The sequence below is a fragment of the Agelaius tricolor genome, unplaced genomic scaffold (genome assembly GCF_023055355.1).
Source record: "Agelaius tricolor isolate 1412-34295 unplaced genomic scaffold, bAgeTri1.0.p SCAF_14, whole genome shotgun sequence".
Taxonomy (NCBI): domain Eukaryota; kingdom Metazoa; phylum Chordata; class Aves; order Passeriformes; family Icteridae; genus Agelaius; species Agelaius tricolor.
Window position 1 is genome coordinate 5,528,753 of NW_027269274.1, and position 19,389 is coordinate 5,548,141.

General features: G+C 42.0%; 1 protein-coding gene across 2 annotated transcripts in view; it reads left to right on the forward strand.

Moving 5' to 3' along the window:
- Nucleotides 1-13,340, forward strand: part of SUCLG2 (succinate-CoA ligase GDP-forming subunit beta) — a 107,913-nt gene extending 94,573 nt beyond the window's left edge. The window contains exons 10-11 of one of the 2 annotated variants that reach the window (XM_071439381.1): nt 4,096-4,216; nt 11,381-13,340. In XM_071439381.1, the coding sequence (XP_071295482.1) occupies nt 4,096-4,216; nt 11,381-11,496 (237 nt within the window). In that variant the 3' untranslated portion in view covers nt 11,497-13,340. Of the gene's footprint in view, nt 1-4,095; nt 4,217-4,754; nt 5,136-11,380 lie in introns of those variants that run through there. The other variant, XM_071439382.1, reaches the window with a different exon arrangement.
- Nucleotides 13,341-19,389: the final 6,049 nt, after the last annotated feature.

Consider the following 19,389-nt stretch of genomic DNA (forward strand, 5'->3'; position numbering starts at 1 on the left):
AGTGCAGCTTTTAATGTGCTGCAGATGTAGTTTTACTGACAGTTGCTGAATAGCTTGTTTTCATCTAAAATGCATGGATTGAACTTCAAATCACAATTTCCAGCGAGCTCAGAGATTGTATTGATAAATATAATATTTTGTAATATTTATATTCACTCTGTGAATGTTCATGCATCTGTGTGAAGAGATGTGTACAAAGTCTCAAAGCATGCAAAGGACACTGAGTAACTGGAAACTGTTGCAGGTCTTTGGTGTCAGCAGATGAGGTAATGTGGGGAGGATTGTGAAAAATGTTCTCAAAAGTACATGAGCAGAAATTATGCACAGGAGAGGGGATGTTTGTGTGCTGGGGAGGAGAGCAGGACATCTTCTTTATGGGGCTGCCCATGTTTAGGTCATCTCCCAGTGCTGATGAAACCTCATCTGTGTTGGGATGTCTGCTTTATGTGAGGTTCAGAGTTTGCCTTGTAGGAAGGACCTGTTGGTGCTGCAGCACAGTGTAATCCTACACCTGTTGTTGTTGTTCTGTGGTGACAGCAAAAATGGGAAATAGGAGCAACAGCTTGCCAGTGTGAAGCTTTTGTCCTCTCTGTTGCTGCATGCAGGGCTGGTGTGGTTGGTGAGGCTCAGAAGGTCAGCAGACAGCCCCAGTATGGATTTATAGGTGGGCTGTGGAAAGGGGGAATGCTTTATGGTGCTGCCTCTGTTCATCCCTAAGTGTGTGATGATCACATCTCAGCCTACATTATGTTAAAGCTGGGAACATTTCTAGAGAAAATAATAAGAAGAGAATATAGTAAATGCACACACACTCAATTTGATTTTAGAGAGCAGCCAGCTATGCTAAAGCTGCTTCTGTGTTACCTAAAATGCTCTTAGTTTTGTGGAATCTGGGAGCCCTGAGGATGATGTTGGTGATCCAATAAAGTTCTAGCAGTCATCTCCTAACACCAATACTTTGGTTAGTACACAGTTACATTTATTTGCAGTGTGGGGCTTCTGTTGGTGCCAAACATTCAAAGCAGAATTGTCAAGGTTGGCTTTACCGAGAAGTGACTGGAAATTACAACTATTAACTTAACTATTAAGTATTAGCTATTAAGTTTTAGTAATAAAGTGACATGGATTTTACATAGATATAGCTATCCACAAATATATCTACTTTCACCTATAGAGAAAATACTCTCTGAGTCTGCATAGCTGTTCATACAGCACTTAGGAGCTGTGGGATTAGTGGCTATCCCAGTATTTGCCAGGATTTAACACCAAATCTAACATGAAAACAGTGATAGTGCAGCACTCAGTTTCCATTCCTTTGGCTTCCCAGCATTGGTGCTGAGGCCTAGGAGACTGTGGGCTTTTACCAACATTGGTGCTGATGTTTCCATGCCATTGTGGGTTCTCTTATTTCTCCAGAGGAATCCATAATCAGTTGCAAGTACATTTTGTGGGGATTTCACATCTGTCAGTTGTTTTGCTGCATTAAAAAGTCTTGACCCATGGATATGCTACTACCTTTTGTTTCCTTAGCAATGTTGCTGGAATACAAAAAACATAAGTCATTCTGGTAGGTAAAAATGGTTATTAGAATAATGATGCTATTTAGTAACCTGTCTTGCATGCAGGCAGTTTGCCCTCTCCTTGGTATGTCTAACAGTCCACAGGCATTAGATGCTGAGCATGTGGGTATATAATGGTTCTGATATGCTACAGGAGGTTTATTTTTCTCACAGACTTAAGTAATACAGACACAGTGCATTCTCTGTGCACATGAAACACTGAAAACCCCTTCATCCATCCACTGTGTCTGAATGCTAAAGTTCTTTCAGCTGGAAATGCAGGATCTAGTCAGGCTACAGAAGCATATCTAAACAATGTTCACAGATTTCAGCAGAGTTAAAGTGAATCTCAGCATCATTGGAACTGATCTTCTGGCTTATTTGGAAGATTAGGATAAAACCCAAGATCGAATTCCCTACCTGATTCAGTTTCTTATTGATTGAATCCTTTTAGACTCCTCTCTAATTTAACAGTGTATTTTTATTAAAGCCAAGTACACAAACATCAATTATCCAAGCTGCATCTAATTTCCTTCTTTTTTTTTTCCTCTTGCTGCCAATGGATTAGAAGACATGATTAGAATTCAGCTTGAAAGCTGAAAAGCAGATCCCTAAATGAAAAAGTCTGCGCTAGGAATTAAAATATCTGTAGTGGGCATAAAATCCTCCTCCTGATCTCTACTAATGTAAACACACTTGGTTAAGTTGATCTGCCACATGTCTGCTGCAATGTCCCTGAATTAGGAGGATGTATTAGGAAGGGTGGAGTGCTGTCTGTGGCATGTCCCACTGTTAGAATCCATCACCAGGGTGCTCTAACACCAAAGGGTTTTGCACAGAGAGATCTCTGCCATAAGGGTTAATGGGATAAGAGTTGGAATGGCTCTGTTTTTCCTCTTAGGTTTTACTTGCTGACACCAGGAATGTTTGTGTGTGCACAAGCAGTGGGAAAAAGGCAGAGAAGGGGCCTTCTATGGTTTTACTCTTGTAGCTTCTGCAGAGTTAAGGATTTTGTAACACAAAGGTGAAAAAAATGACTGCAATGGCATCACCAACTGAAAATCCACAAAACCCTTAACTGGTAAATGCATGCATTTAATGTCAGTATAAGGAAGAGTTATAAAATCAATTAAATTGTATATTCTTGTTTGACTGGGTTATAAATTTCCTTCTGGTGCCTCTGCTCTGCCTGGGATGAGGAAGGCATGCCATGAGCCATACACAGGCTCCATGAACTCAAAATGCCCTGGATCATCTTTTGATCAGCCTGGTCTAGTGAAAGGTGTCCCTGTCTTATGGGAAGTAAAGCATTTGCTGGGATGTTGTGTTTTCCTGTTGTACTGTGGATGGCAGTATTGCTACCAGTGCTGAGCTGTGTGTGAGTGCACATCCCAGGAGTGAATTGTCACATTTTGTCTGTGGAGAGATGCAAAACCCGATTGTGCAGAGCTATAAACATGGGTGGCCTCGGGGAGTTTTCCTGGTGCTGGTATGAGCCTGGCTGGCTGGAGCTGGGCAGGCTGAGTCCCTTCCTGTGGTGCAGTGAGTTGAGGTAATTGCAGCTGACATCCTGCACCAGTGCAATGCAGTGATATTTCATTCCTTCACACCTAACCCCTTCTTTATCCACTCAGGTTTTGAGTCAACAGAGTTCTGGCAGAGCTTGTTTGTGACACCCAGTGGAGCTTCTTGTGGAGCACCCCAAATGTTGTGGGTTAGCCCCAGGGTGGATGAGGAGCAGCAGGGCTGCATCCCTGGCGTGTCCTCAAGGTGCTAAGGCTTGCTTGGGAGCCTGGAAAATGGCCTTGGGTTCATGTTCTGCTGCCTTACCAAGTGGAAAGAAATCATATTAATATCTTTTGTGTATTAATGTCTTGTATGTTGTGAAGGGCAAGTTAATTGTGAATTGGGTGGAGAAATTGCAGTTTCCAGAAACTGATGAATAGCAGTTTTTTGAGGTTATCAGTTAACCTGTTGTAATGAATGCTCTTCATTACATGCCTCTTCTTGTTAATTAGAAGGGATTTTTACTCCTCTTTATCAAGTCAGGGCAAGTTTATTACCTCTTCCTCTGTCGTGCTTGTGATAAAGTGAAGATCCAGATTGTTTTGTGAAGTGTCCACATGAATATTTCATTGCATGTACATCACACATTCATGCCCTGTGTTTTCTGAGCTCCAACCTCTGATGATTGTTCAATACATTTTAAAAATAATCAAACTACTGCTTGTATAAGATCTTTTTATTTATATTTATAAGTAGAAATTCCCTTTTTTTTTTTGTAAATACTTTAATTATGACATTAATTACCATGCCAGACTAGACCAAGACAATTAATCACTTCTGTACACTGGAGCAATAATAGACTCAGACTCAAGTTCTCTGAGTGCAGAGGTGAAGCTTGTACCTTCCATAAATCAGGATCTGCCTGACAGAGAGGAATTGGTTTGGATCTTTTAGCTGTGTTTATTTAAAAACACAAAGGCAAAACATAAACATGACCCCACTCAATTCCTCCTTGGTTTCTTTCCTGCAGGTTGAAGCAATCCTTGTGAACATATTTGGTGGGATTGTGAACTGTGCCATCATAGCCAATGGTATCACCAAAGCCTGCCAAGAGCTCGAGCTGAAAGTACCTCTGGTGGTCAGACTGGAAGGTGAGTGCTGCTGGATTCAGACAAAATCATCCCTCAGGATCTCAGTAATTCACTCAGAATTTCTTCTTCTCCTAAAGAAGAAATTATTTTACATATTACTCCCACACAATAAGAAAATGTCCAACTCTTCAGCCATAGCACAACCTGAAGTCAATAAACTCATATTTCTGCATTTATGGACCCTGATGGTACTGGAAGCAATGCAATTTTGCAATGGAAGTGTTATGAGTTTGCCTGTAAGATTTGCAATGCAAATAGGAATTATTTTGATGCAAGTTTATGTTTACTGGGAGGGGTTTTTTTGTTTTTTTTTTTTTTTTTTTTACTGAATGCAATTCCATTATTGCTAAACCTGCAGCAAAATATAGTTGTTTTTTTTTTTTAATTTACACCAGTGCCAATTAAAAGAAAGATGTTAGAAACAGTATTTTTGAGAGAGAAATTACTGTAACGTCTTCCTCTGCCCAAACCCCCAGTCCAGCTAAAATCCAATAAAAACCAGAAGATTTGGTAATGGTAAGGAATATTTTTTCTTTAGTGCATCCAGCATTGTTTCACAAGAAACAAAAAAGCCATAGAGAGGGGAGGACAAGCACTCTTTGGCAGCTACAGCCTTTAATGGCAGTGGGTGTGGAGTTCTGCCTGTAATTTCTGAGAAGTGCCCTGAAGGAGGGAGAGTCTTCTGCCACTGAGTGAAAAGTGCCTTGATTGCAATCAGCACACAGCCCTGGTAAGCTGAAAATATTTCATTCTGGGCAAGTAGGTTTGGAAAACAGAGGGATTTCTGGGTGAGTTTTAAGGTTCTTACTCAAAACCATCCATATTCATGTTTGTGTGTGTGTAAAGAGCATAAAATGTCCTGTCACTCTGCAGTGGTGATGAAAGGAGGAAGTGCATCCCTTCATGGACATGAGATGCAATACTGAGGTGGTTTTCACACTGTGATAGGGAGAGGAAAACATGTTTTGAGTACCTCAGGCTTTTTACTTTCCAAAAATTACCCTCCCTGGATTCCTGAGGATGCAGAGTGCCCAGGGAGCCCTTGCTTAGGGGGATGCTCCCTTTGTGTTTCAGGAGAAAGCAGAGCCTTCCCCTCCCTTATTCTGTGCTGCACTGCACGTGCTGGCATGGCTTCTGCTGGAAGTTTAAATACCCTAAAATGGATTCTAGAAACAAATCGTGAAAATTTTCTTTGGATGGTGTAGCAGCAGTCAACACCTTTAGAGACTGAGTAAAAAGTTGAATATGGATGAAGGAGACTGATGGATGTTGCTTAGAAGCAGAAAAGTTTCATTATATAAAATCTCATTGTTTATCAGCTCTAGGCAATGCTGTTTCACTTTTTTCATAGCAAAAAAACTTTTCCTGTCTTTCACAGCTGGGAAAAAGTTTATCTGTCAGATATGTGAGACTTCTCAACTGTTCTAAGTGCTGCTTTTTAAGTGAAGATATTGCAAAAGCCATCGGTTTTTCCTGTGAACAAGATGTTTTTGTTGTGATATTTGAAACTGTTATAAAAGGAACATGAAGAGCAACTTGGTCATTTTAAACTGCAATCTGCTGGGTCTGCCACTGTGTTTGCTTGGCCTTTCTCCTGTAATTTTGGTAATTCCATGATTGTACAGAGGAGTGAAAGCCCTGCAGAGGTGCTTGTTCCTCTTGTGCCTGTGACCTTTGAGTCATTTGCTGCTCCACCCACAGAGATCAAAGCTGAATCTTCAGAGTGTCAAATACAGACTTAAATGGAGACATCTTTGGGTTACCATCTTCCCAGGACTGCTCACTCTTCCCTAGAGCTGTGATCATGTTTCTCCTAGGCTGGTTGCTGACTCTGGAAATGGCAGTACCACGTTTTCTTTAGGAAGCTCTCTCCCAGAATAATACAGCATAATCTTTATCTTTTGCATAATCTTTATCTCATTTTTTTTAAATTCCTCCTCATATTCCTCATGTTCATCCTAAACAAAGTGCTGTGATGTTTGTAACCTTCAGATGTTGTATTTTGGAACTGTTAGCAAGTCACTGCTGTTTTCTCTGCCTCCTTAATCACTTAACCAAGCAATACACGTGTGTTTGGTCCTTTTAATCTTTCCTCAGAAATCAATCCCTCTGCATCCCTTACCATCTTCATTGTTCTTTGAACTCATACCAGGTTATTTAAACTTATAAGGATTTTGAATTAATAATGAGCACTGTAGAAGTAATAAGACTATCCAAGACTTTTTAAAACATCACTGATTACGTTTTACAGTTCAAAAGGAGAAAAAGGAGCAAGCACTCTTTTGGGTTTCCATTTTGAACGTTTTCCCAGCAGAAGGTTTGTGATTATTCCCATAAATCTAACAGATTTGTGACCTGCACTTTAAAGACTCTTTGCCCACATGCACTGTACTACAAGTGTCTTGATGACTGGGGTTTTAATCAGTCAAATCTGTCTTGATTTAGTAGGATTCTGTGGACAAATCTTTGTTCTCAGTTGTATAATAGTTACAAGCCGTTTTACCAGTGGATAAAGAAAGGATTACTCTCCTCTTTGAAAATGGTAACTCCATAATTACATATGTTTGCTTGCCTTATCAGTAAAGAACTCACCAGCTGAGACACAGGATTATTGTTTAAAAAGCTCATGGACAAATGGAGAATCCACACATTCCAGATTTCATCTTCTACAGATAGAAAAGTAACTGCTGCTGGGTTTATGCAGGATTTTTTTCCCTTTAAAATGTAATACACTTCACTTAAGTTTTGTGAAAACTGACTAGGAGTGCTGAAGGGAAGCCAAGCCTTGCTTCTCATTTATGTAGCTCAGAGTTAGATGAAAAGAGGAAAGAATAAAAAAGGAATTATGAATTAGATATCTGCTTCCTATGCTGGAAATTTTACATCCTCTCTCTTTCAGAAAATGAATTCTCTCCTCTGGTCATAGGGCAAGAAGGATTGGGAGGAATCATAGCTACTTAATATGTTGAAATTCAGATAGAAACAAGTTGCTTTTTATTCACATGTCTGAATGCAAAATTTTTTTTATATTTTTCATTCATGTGATCAGTGACCTTGTGTATTCTTCAGAATCTGAAATATTCTAGTGTCTTCAGAAATCTTTTACACACAAGTGGAATTTTGCTCCAGCTTGTGTATCTTGTTTGCAGGTATAGTTTTTGATTTTTAGTATCCCAAATTGCCTGTCAAGAGAGAAGAATGGGATATTGCAAAGTCACACAGCTTCATTTAGATCAGCCTATGCAGACATCTTGGGTTTAAACATTCAGCACAAATTTAAATGTGCCCTTCCCTGTTAGGATGTAAACATGAGGTAGTGGGAGAGATTAAATATTCTTTGGGGAAGGTTTAAGGTAGGAAATGGCAAATGGAGTGAATAAAATAGAGTTTAATTGTCTTTTACAGATAGCCAGTGGAAGCTGGTTTATTCTTGACTGCAGAGCCAAGAGGTGGGAGATGTGTGAGCCACCAAAACTTTGTGTGTTCCCTACCTAAAGGTCACTCATTAGAGCCTGGCACCAGCCAAACCTCAAATCAAATGTTGTTGAAGAAGGTTGACTAGAACTTCAAACCTGATTCTCCAATACCTGTCTCTGGGACCTGAGAGGCCCCAATTTACCAGGCTGGGGGAAGACAGGAGTGCATTCATTGCCTGGATCCCTTTTTGGGGATCCCTGTGGCTCAGTGCACTCAGCAGTGCAGACCCCTGCTAGGGGTCCTGTACCATGGGCACAACCTGCTCATGTCTCTAACAATAATTGACATTCTGCATATGGTGACTATTTTTGTCATAGCAGAATGTTTGGGGTCAATCAGAGTATTTTTTATATTATTCATCTATTTGTTAGCACATAGCAAATGTATATAACAGTGTCTTATCCCTTATAACTTATTTACCTGAAAAGCCAGAAATGGCACTGCAGAATCCTGCATCCTCTCTAAGCATCAGCATTGAGCAGTGACCATTTAGGCTGTTCCTGATGGGTTTATGGCAGGCCAAGTGAGTAAGGGAACATAATCCAAATCCTGCCTGTGGTTGTGTTTTATTGGTTTGATTTCCATTCAGCCTCTCCCAGTGAGTGCTGGTGTAACCTTACCACTGGTAGAGACATGCTTAGACAGAAATTTATTATTAGGATTTTTTTTTGGTAATGAGTACATGTGCTTTGCTACTGGTAGCAGAGATTTCAGGCCCACAGAAGTGGAAATGTGAGATTGCATTGACACAGACTGAGGCTGCTCCAGAAGCCAGGCTTGCAGCAGGAGGATGTTTAGATTACAAAGCCTGAAGGTGCATGCCGATAAAATTACATCTTCCCAGGTTTTCTGGGGAGTGTTGTTGACAGTAATAGATGTGAGAAGACAAAAACTTCTAATTAGGAAACCATTCTCTTCATAGAATCCAGTTAAAAAATCCACCCAAAACAAACACACACACACACACCCACAAACCCCCCAAACAATAAAACCCAGCAACAACAAAAGCCCCACAGCCTCCAGCCCTGTGCATTTTCTCAGTTGGCTGCAGGGTAGGGGAAGGGCAGATATTCTGATATCCCTGGGCATGGGATTCTGTTCACAGTTCTCTGACACCATCCAGTGGCAGGAGGTTAATGCTGGAATAGTGGGATTCTTTATTTGCTTATTTTAACATCTGTTGCAACAAGGTGGTGTTCTTTGTAGATTCCTAAATGTTTCCAGTGGTTTTGGAATGTTTAATTTTAAATCTTTTACCTCTGCTTTTAGCAGGCTCATTATAATCTCCATATTCTCCACATAGCTAAAATACTTAATCACAACGAGATAAAAGGCTATCACCAAAAAAAAAAAGAGAATTATAGCAAAGGAAGTGCTTGCTGAAAAGTGTGGTTAGTTGTATGGCCTGCCTATAAAAGTGTTTTATTTAAGAAATACAAAATGTACCCATACACTTTTGTCTGCAGTGAGATTTTTTTTTTCAGCTTTCATCATTTCATTTCCTTGCATAAACTCCCTCCCTTCTCAGGGGCCTGTGTTTTGTATTGATTTTGTAATGCATGTTAGACAAGTGCTGTGGAGAGCAATCAATGCAGTGCAGAACAGATCCAATGCATTGTTCCCTCTCTGACCCGTTAATAAATTAATATTGGCCACTTAGTGAAGAACAAAAGTTAGTTTTAAATACATGGTTATCACAAAAACCACAATATTTTTTTTCTGTGTGGGAAAATTTCCAGGAAAATTTCCCTCTTTCCATTTTTTTCTCCTCATAACACTTTGTCTTGTAGAATCCTATTTGAAAGATCAGTACATTCTTGACTGTTTTAAATGTTTATCACACTTGTATCTAAATAAAAGGCAAAACCTTTTGGGAATCAGTGTAAAAGTGTGAGGGACTCCAGAGAGCAGAACCTTGGGAATGGCTCCTGCCTCCCCTGTGCAGTGCTGGGCTGACAAGTAGCAGCCTCCACATTATATTATATAGGATACTTGAACAAAAATCAAACATTATGCTCTTTTTTTTGCCCATAATATTTTTTTTTTCCTGTATAAAAAGTTCTGTACAGTTCTGGGTGTTACTAAGCAACCAAATCCCCCTTCAGTCAAAGATTTCAGATGCCTTTGACCTCCCTCCACACACCCTGCAGCGTGTCCTCTGCACAGCCATGGGAAGCATGACCTGTTCTGCCAGAGCCTTTGCAGAGGGAGCACATGGGTCCCACATTCCTCTTCCTGATCCTGCCTCTCCCATCACAAAGTGCTGTGACAGGGATGCCTTTGGTCCCTTTCAACTCCAGGAGTGGCAATCCTGACTTGAGCATGCTGATGAAACAGGCTTTTGAAATTGCTCTGCTTCTGTGGTACCATTTCAGAGGTTTTATGAAGTCTGGGAAAAAAAAAAAATTGAAAAATCATCCTTTAAAATGAGCATTCTGGAAGTTGCACAGCAAAGAAAATGCTTCTTGCTTGGTTAATAATTAAAGGTATAATTAGTGTATAGCTCCAAATAGAATTAAAATTCATTTTGCTAGGTCGAGGAATTACAAAGTAATTAAGCATTTTGGCGTGGCAAATGAACAGGGAACCTGACATGGGAGAGGACAGAAATGATTCTAAAGAGGCCCAGCTCAGGGTGCTTGTGACCAGTGTGTGACCCCAAAGTGTGGATTCTGCTTCCTCACTAGGATGTCTGACTCCAGGTTCTTCTGTGGTGCAGAGAATAGCAGTAATCAAAAGTGTCACTTGGCTTTGCTGCAGAGAGCTCTGGAGAATTCAGATTTTCTGTTAGTTTTCCAAAAGGAATGAGATAGAGCAAATGGAAAGGTGATGCTCTTGTCTTTTAGACAAGGGAAGTGGGGTAAATGTATTTTCCTGAAATATCTTTTTCAGCTTTGTATTTTTTCCTTTCCTTTGCATTAGTCTGTTGACTGAAGTTGAGCTTTTTCCATACAAACTGGAGCCCTTATGCTGTGTAATCATATTTTCTCCTTGAGGTGGAGTGGACATGGCACTCAGGGACATGGTTTATTGGTGGACTTGGCAGTGCTGGTTTCCAGTCATACTTGAAGATCTTAAAGGTCTTTTCCAACCTAAATGTTTCTGTGATTATCATAATTTAGTGCAGCAGCAGAGGAGGGATTGGTGTCATGCTGAATGACTTCAGGGACCTTTGTATTCCCTGTTTTTAGTAAAAATGCAACAGCATATTCAGGAGCAGCTTAAACCTGGTTAAATATTCAGGATTACCCAAGTCTTTGCCTTTCAACAGCTCATTTGGCAGCTTTCAGTTATCACAGGTGAATTTTAGCTATTGTTGACTCACTGATTAGCTGTAGCTGATTGTGGCTAATAAATGCCTTTAAAAGAGCCTGGCACGGGGTCCATTCCCCAGAGCTCTTGCTGGATGTCCCTGCTGGCTCTGGGGGATGCTGCACTGCCCCTCTCATCTCCACCAGGCCCCTGTTGTGCACCCAAGTGCCATTTTCAGATTGCATTGTCTGCCACAGTTGTCACTGGAATCAGGAGCTCCTTCTCCTCAGCTCAGTCTGAGGCACCCATTTGATCTGCTGCTAGACTGAAATGATCTGTAGTTTGAGGCATTACCTGATTTTTCAGAGGCATGCTGGGAGATGTTCATTTATTCATTAGTATTAATTGCTAATTATAGTCAGTGTTCTCTTTTAGGAACAAATGTCCAGGAAGCCCAGAGGATTCTGAGTGAAAGTGGACTCCCCATCACGTCTGCCAATGACCTGGAGGATGCAGCAAAGAAGGCAGTGGCAAGTGTGGCCAAAAAATAACACCTTGAAGGTTATTCTCATGGAAAACTTGTGTTTCACAAGGCATCATTCCTGCTGTTGTTCCAGAGGATTAATGGAGTTCTCCCAGGCAGGGATCAGGACTTAACTGGAGATACCTGGCCAACCCAGGCCACAGCTTGCAAGTTGGCCTTCGGAAATTTTGCAGCTACAATCTTCAAAAGTTTGTATGTCTTTGTCTTATTTTGGTAATTTTGTTAGTCACAACTGTAATAAGTAATACTTCACTCCCTAAAGTTCATTTTTGTCTCTCTTTCCCAAATTAGCACTGATAAACTCATGATAAGACAAAATAAGTGATAATTGACTTCTGTAAACAGAATTTTTCTTTAATCAAACACTTTTAGGTCACCTATTTCACAATATTTTTATTTGTCTTTTTATATTGTAAAGAGTCAGCAAACTAACAGTCTCCCTATATTTTTTATGGACTTTTGCAATAATGTAAAAAGCTATGCATACAATCCTATTTTTTATTCAAATGAATGATGTTTATTTTCTTTTTTTGGAAATCACTGGTTTTGCCTTAAGATGATTCTCTTTTGTTGATGCCAATGGATACCTCACAATAGGAAAAGGGACTGAGAAGTTGGTAGTGAAAGGAACTCCCACTCTTACTGTGCCTATAAACCACTGAAATGTGACTCATTTATTTTCTGATCTTTGGAAATGCCCTGCTGTATTTCCAGGTGTAGCAATGCCATCCAGGGGGCTCCAGGAGGACGTTTCTGCTACTAAGGAAATGGCTGCTAACTTTTTAAAATAACCTCTTTGTGAGAATGGGACTGCTGTGAGGTTTTAAAACAAGATGAGAAACTGAAGCAGTTTTCTTTCAGGAGCATGGAGAATTCTTCATCTGATTTGCCTTCCAACAACCATTTCTAATTTATTGGGAATAGAATACAAATGAACTTTTCCATTTTTAAAGTATTTGACTTCTCAGGCCTCAGTAAAAGTATGTATAAGAAAAAAAAAAACCCTTAAGTTTCAGGACTCAGGTATTGACCAAGATTCATTTTGATTATATTCTCTTTTGTAGCAGTCAAAATTCAAGCTGTTAGTTACACAAATCATTCATTCAGGGAGCAGAAGGCAATACTAAAGATCTTGTGTAACTAAAGAGCTTTGTACAAATCTCACTCTGCCCAGGAATTATGTACTGAAAATCATCAATAAATTTGAACAGTGAACAAATGAGGGGATATTATGATCTGGTCTTGTAAATGGGCAGAGATATAAAAATTTGTGAAATAAATTCCTAATTGTGATTTTTTTGAGCAGCTCTAATCAATGCCGTGTTCTGCTTAGAAAAATGTAAATAAATTTTTCTTGACGTTTCCATTAAAACTGTTATATTCAAAATGAACTACCTGCACTAATCTTTGGCTCCTGACACAAATAGTGCAGATGGGTTGCTATCATCAATTCCTGCAGGTTTTTCCTTCTCCATTCCTTTCTCTACATATTGCTCAAGGAAAAAATGTGTGACCATTAGAACAGCAATAAATATGCCTCTAGGTCTGTAGTTATTGGCAGAATGAAGGAGAAGGGTATCCTTAGCAGCTTTCTTGAAGGGGCATCAAAGCCACACTGCTTCTCTGAAGGAAGAAATGTTTACCTCACCACAATAAATAACACTCTATTTTATATATTTTAATACTGGAATGTTAAGATTCTGTGGAAGAACTGTTTGTGCAATGTTGTCACACACTGTGTCCCTGACTCTGGTCTCAAAACCATCCACTGTGCATACACAATTATTATTTTGCAAAGATTAATACTGTGTACACAATTTTGTCAAATAAATGTAAAAATTAACATGTTTATTGACTTTGTCCTTTCTATAAAACAGAAGAATGTTTAATTTGCCTGTGCTCTTCCATTCAGCATTTTGTGACAGGTGAGTGAAATCAAATGCATTGGAATTTAGTTTCAGTTGGATGATACTTCTATACTCCAACATATTTGCCTTTTATCTAAAAATGTAAATCATTTATCTCTATATCTTTTCTTATATGTAGGCCAATGACAGTACATACAAGTTTTGTTCCTCTTAGGCCATACACAGAATGGAACAGTATAATTTTAATTTTTCAGATATAAAATGGAAATTTCCCTAAGTTCTGGTTTGGTATCTTTGAAGGTTTGGTATTTCACAGGCACTGTGCACTGGCTGTAACCAGAGGCTCACTGTGGTGGTGTGGACTGGTTTGTTTTATTTGTATGGATCATTTCTCTCCACGTGCAAACGTGTAAAGTTGGCTTTGGTGTCCCTGGGAAAGGTGTTTTTAGTTGCATTTTCCCCACAGTAACCAAACAGCAGCATAAGCAGTGGGTAAATTCCAGCTAATCCCCTCTGTGAAAGCTTTAAGTGGGATTTAATTAGCTTTTAAATCTGGAATTTTCAACCTGTTTTAATAAAACTCCGTAGGACAGGACACTTGGAAGGCAAAACAGGAGGAAACTGTTAATGCTGACATTGTGCTACATCTTTAACAAGATACCTTTAAATTCTCCCAGCAAAAGTGTAACAGCTGGGAGTGCTGCAGGAATGTCCTGAAGGAGCACTTAGTGTCCTGTTTGTCAGGGCTGTGCTGCCTCCATGGGGCAGAGCAGCTGCTGTCATGCAGAATTGCTGTGCCTGGAGCAGCAGGGCAGGGCAAATCCCTCAGCAGAGCCCCTGCCCTGCCCTGCCCTCGGAGCTGAGCCCTGCCTGGGCTCTCAGGCACCTGCAGGAGCATCCTCTGCTTCTTGTGGCTCAGGGAGGCTGGCCCAGGGCTGGCTGAGTGCACCAAGGGTGGCCCAAAACACAGGGCTGAGCAGCCTTGTGGGCTGGGAGAGCCAGGAAATGTGAGCACAGAGCCAGGCAGTGGCCAAACTGTGTCCTAGGGCAAGAACTGTCACCTTACAGAAATCCCCAAGCACTCCAAGGCTTAGGGCTTTGTTACATGACATGTGGAATGCCAGTTCTCAGTGCTGCTGCAAGCCTCAGCTGAGGGTTAGATTTCATTCCTTGTTTTTCTTTTTGCCTTTCCATTCATTCTTTTTCACTCCTTTTTTTCTTTTGCCTTTCAGGAAACTGGAGTGTCTTTTGCAGTCAAGGTCTGCTCTAGCACAGCCAAAGTGAGGCAAAGAAGGTTGCTGCACATTTCAATTTATCACCCAGCTTCTTTCCCCTTCCTCTTCTGAACTTCCTGGGGTTTCCCCCATTTCTCCCCACACCCAGCCCCATTCCTGGGTTTCCTCACTGCTCTGTGCTGTGCTCAGAGCTGGCTGAGCCCAGCTCTGGGTTTTGCTGGGTTGGTGTGGCTGGGCTGGGTGTCCTGGGGCTGTTTGAGCATCCCCTGGGAGCTGCCATGCTCTGCTCAGCCTGGCTGGCACCAGGGGCAGGGTGCAGGTGGAAGCCAGGCTGGGATCCTCTCAGTGCCCACTGCTGCCCCAGGAGGGAAAGACCTCGAGCTCCTGTGTCCTCCACTCACTTCTGTGGGACAGGAATTACAGCAGGAGCAGGAATGGGCTCAGGAGTGTTTGACTTGTCTGCTCTGGAAAAGGGCTGAGTTTTTGAGGCTGTGGACTGTAGCCATGGTATTTTCTGGAAAATCCTTTCCTTAGGATTTTTTCTCCTGAGAAGCTGAGAGGCCTCAGGAACAAAATGTAACCAATGGTTATCTGCTGCTGTGGGATGCAACAGGTGCATCTGGGATTGGTCTCGTGGTTGTTTCTAATTAATGGCCAATCACAGCCCAGCTGGCTTGGGCTCTCTGTCTGACACACAAGCTTTTGTTATAATTCTTTTTCTATTCTTAGCTGGCCTTCTGATGAAATCCTTTCTTCCATTCTTTTAGTATAGTTTTAATATAATATATATTATAAAATAATAAATCAAGCCCTCTGAAACATGGAGTCAGATCCTTGTCTCTTCCCTCATCCTCAGACCCCTGCGAGCACGGTCACAATAGACAGAGATATTTGGAATAAATGAGAAGAGTGAAAAGTCTGGAAAAGCTTGGCACCCACCTTTAGGTCTGTTCCAAAGTGAGAAGTACTCTTCTGCAAGGAGAAATAATCTCCCCAAGTTCAGTGGGGACAGGACAAGCCCTGGGGAGCTTTGACTGTTGTAGGGACATTGAGGTCAGACCTGTAGGCATGAGGTAAGCCAAGGCATGGGCTGTGAAATCATCAATGGATGTTTTTTAGAATTAGGTGAGCATCTGTCAGGGATGGCTTAAGGAGAGTTGATTTTTGCCTCAGGGCAGAGGGATGGATGAGGTGACCTTCCAGCCTGATTTGATAGGATTTAATGCTTGTAGGGAAGGTTTTGTTTTCTTTTTTCTCCCTAACTTGTAGGTACAGGGAGGAAAAAGGACAGATCTGGTGATTCTTGAAAGAAACTGTTTTTAATTTAGTCACCAAGAATGATCTGCAGCTGCCAGGGAAATGAAAAGCAGATTATGCAAACTCAAGACTTTCCCTAACAATGGGAGCAGTGTTATTGCAACACATAAAAGGCTGAGCAGAGAATTAGGGGTATCTATCAACTTTAATATGTTCAATTTAAAAAGGAACAGGTTGCACCAACAATTTTTTTCCCTACTTAATGAGGCCCATTCATAAGTAGAATAACAGGATTTGCCTGTCACCCAGAGGAAATCATGCCATGTGTATTTGTACTTTGGTGCAAAACTTGTGTTGATCGCAGTGATTTAAAACTTTTCCCAGCCCAGCTGCAGTCAGTTTGATGTCAGGATCCTTTCATCTGGAGACAGATGCACCCTTGGTAGAATCCTCAACACGTCTCTGTCTTTGTTCAGTCTCACAAAGTACCAGCTAAAGATTAAAAATAAAAGTATACATGGATTATTGCATGTTACTCCTCAGAGATAACTGCTGTGAGGTAAGATTTGACTTCTCCAAGACCTGGTAGCAGATTGCAGAAGAATCTCTAGTGCATGATGTGGATTTGGCCTTTTGCATTCCTGTTCTGGCTGTGTTGGTGGGTGCTGGGCAGTGACAGTGACCATGGCACAGCCTGTGGTGCTCCCCATGTCCTGAGCCATTCCTCTGCTGCAGGACTGAGGCACTGAAGAGGGAAAAGGGTTTCTGTGTGTCTTGGATGAGTGTCAGGCTGGAGACAGGACCTGTGTCCATTCTGGAGTGTGGATAGACCCAGGCTGCTGCCACTGAGTTTCCCCTGCCACGTTTCCTTTCATAAGCACCAGGTGGCCTGGATGGGCAGGCAAAGGGCAGAAAGGCAGGGAGCTCCTGGGGCTGGCAGGGGATGGGGATGGCAGGAGGATGGGAAGGGCTCTGCTTCTCCTGTCTGCTGTACCTCACTCTGCCTGCAAGGAAAATCCCTCACCCTGGAATTGGGATGGTTTCCCACATCTGCCCTCCTTGGGTCCTTGGAGTCCTCACACATCATCCAGAAGGTGCAAGTAACAGCAATGCCATGAGGATAATAATTCCTGGTACAGAGGAATGAGGTCCCTCATTCTGGACCTCCTTGTGTTTTCAAAGATGGGAATATCTTTGAAATATGGAATATCCTTGAATGGGCTAGGGAATATCCTGGACAGAAGGAAGCCACTGACAGAAATAGGTTGCTCCATGAATTAAGTGCTGTTGGGATGTGCAGATTTGGAAACTGAAACCTTTTTATTTACCAGAGCAACTCTTGTGAATGCATGGATGAATACAAGCAGGTCATCATCAAGGAGGTGACAGTGACAAAGTATTGGTAAGCAAATCTGGGAAAGGAGGGCTCAGAGAGATCAAGTGAAAGAAATTTTGCGTTTCTCTAGATACAGAGGTGAGAAAATGAGAAATTTGATCTTTCTATTATAATCGACATAAAGAATTACAGGGCAGCCAAAGGGCACAGAGCTAAACAAAGCTGTTCCCTTGAAGTTTATTTCAAATGTCTCTCTGTTTCAGCACTGTGTCCTTCAAGACCTTCTCTCTGTAATTGCATGTGGCAGCCTCTTTAGAGCTAGGTGCCAACTGCTGCTCCAAAACAGAACAAAAATCAACAGGCAAGAAAGGGCATTGCAGCAAGTCCTTAGGAGGGGTGCTGCTCCTTTGTTTCAGGTCAGTAAAGGGGGTTAGGAAAAGCCACTTGGTTCAGGGGCACTGCCCTGCTTGGCTCTGGGACCAGACATGGGCAGCACTCTCAGCTCCATCCCTGTAACAACTCTCCCTCCCTGGGCTTCCATTAAAGACCTGACCCTGGAGGGAGCACAAATGGCATTTGCTGCCCTGCCCCACCTGCCTGCTCAGCAAAAGTGACCTTGTGGCTGAGCAGTGTGGGACCAGGGCCCTCATTCAAAGGGCATGGGCAGCACTAGGGCTGAACCCCACTGCTGCAATATCCTGGGCTGGGGGGAGCCAGAGCTGAGCACAGAACCCCCTGCAGCTGTGGGGACACTGCTGCCCTTCAGAAGGAGCCCTGCAGTGCTGGCACTGAGCATCAAAGGGCTCATCCTCCCTCTGCCACCTTGGGCTTTGTGTGGTGAATGCAGAGCAGCACTGTCCTGCCCCTCTGAGCCATGCACAGACAAGCTCAGACTTTACTGGGAAGGTGGAAATGTTTTCTTTGTCAGGCCCAAACTCCTCTGACCCTGCACAGCTCGTTAGGATGTCCTGACTTGCCCCTGAATGGGTGCCAGGGAAGTGATTTGGGGTTGGCAGCTCTGTGTAAGGAGCTCCTGGAGATGTTTGGGATTTTTTCCCTCCCTTTTTTTCTCACAATGAATGGAAAAGTTGGTGGGGTGATTTTCTCTCTGCCCCTTTTGTTTTTTCCATTTTTGAGGCAGACATGGGGAACAGGGCCTTTTAGGAATCCTGGTTGCAGCATTCCTTTCTGATGTCAACAGAAATTATTAGGGTTTGCCCAAAGAATCCAGTATTAATACAAAGTCAGCCAAATTCCCATTATTTCTCTTGGACTTTCTTAATGCTGTCCAATCTGTATTCCTGAAGTGCTGGAAAGCCCTCAGTGCCAGAGGCTTTTTCTGCTTTTTTCCCAAGTGATTTTCCCATATTGTTCAGCAGGAGGAATGTCATCCAAAGATGTTAATCCCTTCTGAGATGTGCTCTAAACAAGTATGTGCAAAACACGGGGAAAATGAAGCAATACATTATTTTGCATTTAATTTTCCATCCCTATTGTCTTGTAGCCCTGGTGGAATGCTTGACATAACACACCTCCACAGCTTGTCCACTGAACATCTGTCAGTCAGCCCTTACATTCGCTTCAGAGAGCACTCAGAGCAGAAAGTAAACGTTCTCAGATGTGCAGAATGTCACTTGCAAAAGAATGAATCTTTTTTCTGTGTTTGCCACGGTGAGAGCAGGACACTGCTGCTCTCATTCTGATGTTCAGAATGCTGAGTTCTTCCTCATCAAGACAAAACTGTTGAGGGCAACAAGTGGGACTGTGAATTCTCCATGTGCCCAGCTCAGCCCTGGAGCTTCAATCCCATTGATTGCCTTAACAGAAGCCATCTTGATGATTTTTTTCCCCCACTATCATCTGGATTATATTCATTGCAGAAATTTCTGCCCTCAGACCTGAAGGATTCTCACTGTCATGCTCCATCTGCTGAACCTGGCTTGTTCTGCATGGCAGCTGCATTGGATTTTCAGGCTGGGAAATTCCCATCTCAGTGTCATGGGGCTGTTCCTTGAAAAGGGCTCCCTTTGAAAGGACACAGAGGGCTCTGCCAGAGCACTGCCTCCTTCTAATAATTGATTTCCAGGTTTCACCATTCAGCTTGAGCTGTTTCACATCACAGCTTAAGTTCTTCCCTGGTTGTTTCCTGATCTTTCAAAGATCTGAAAATGCAGTAACAGCAGGAGAGCCCACGTTTGCAGGAT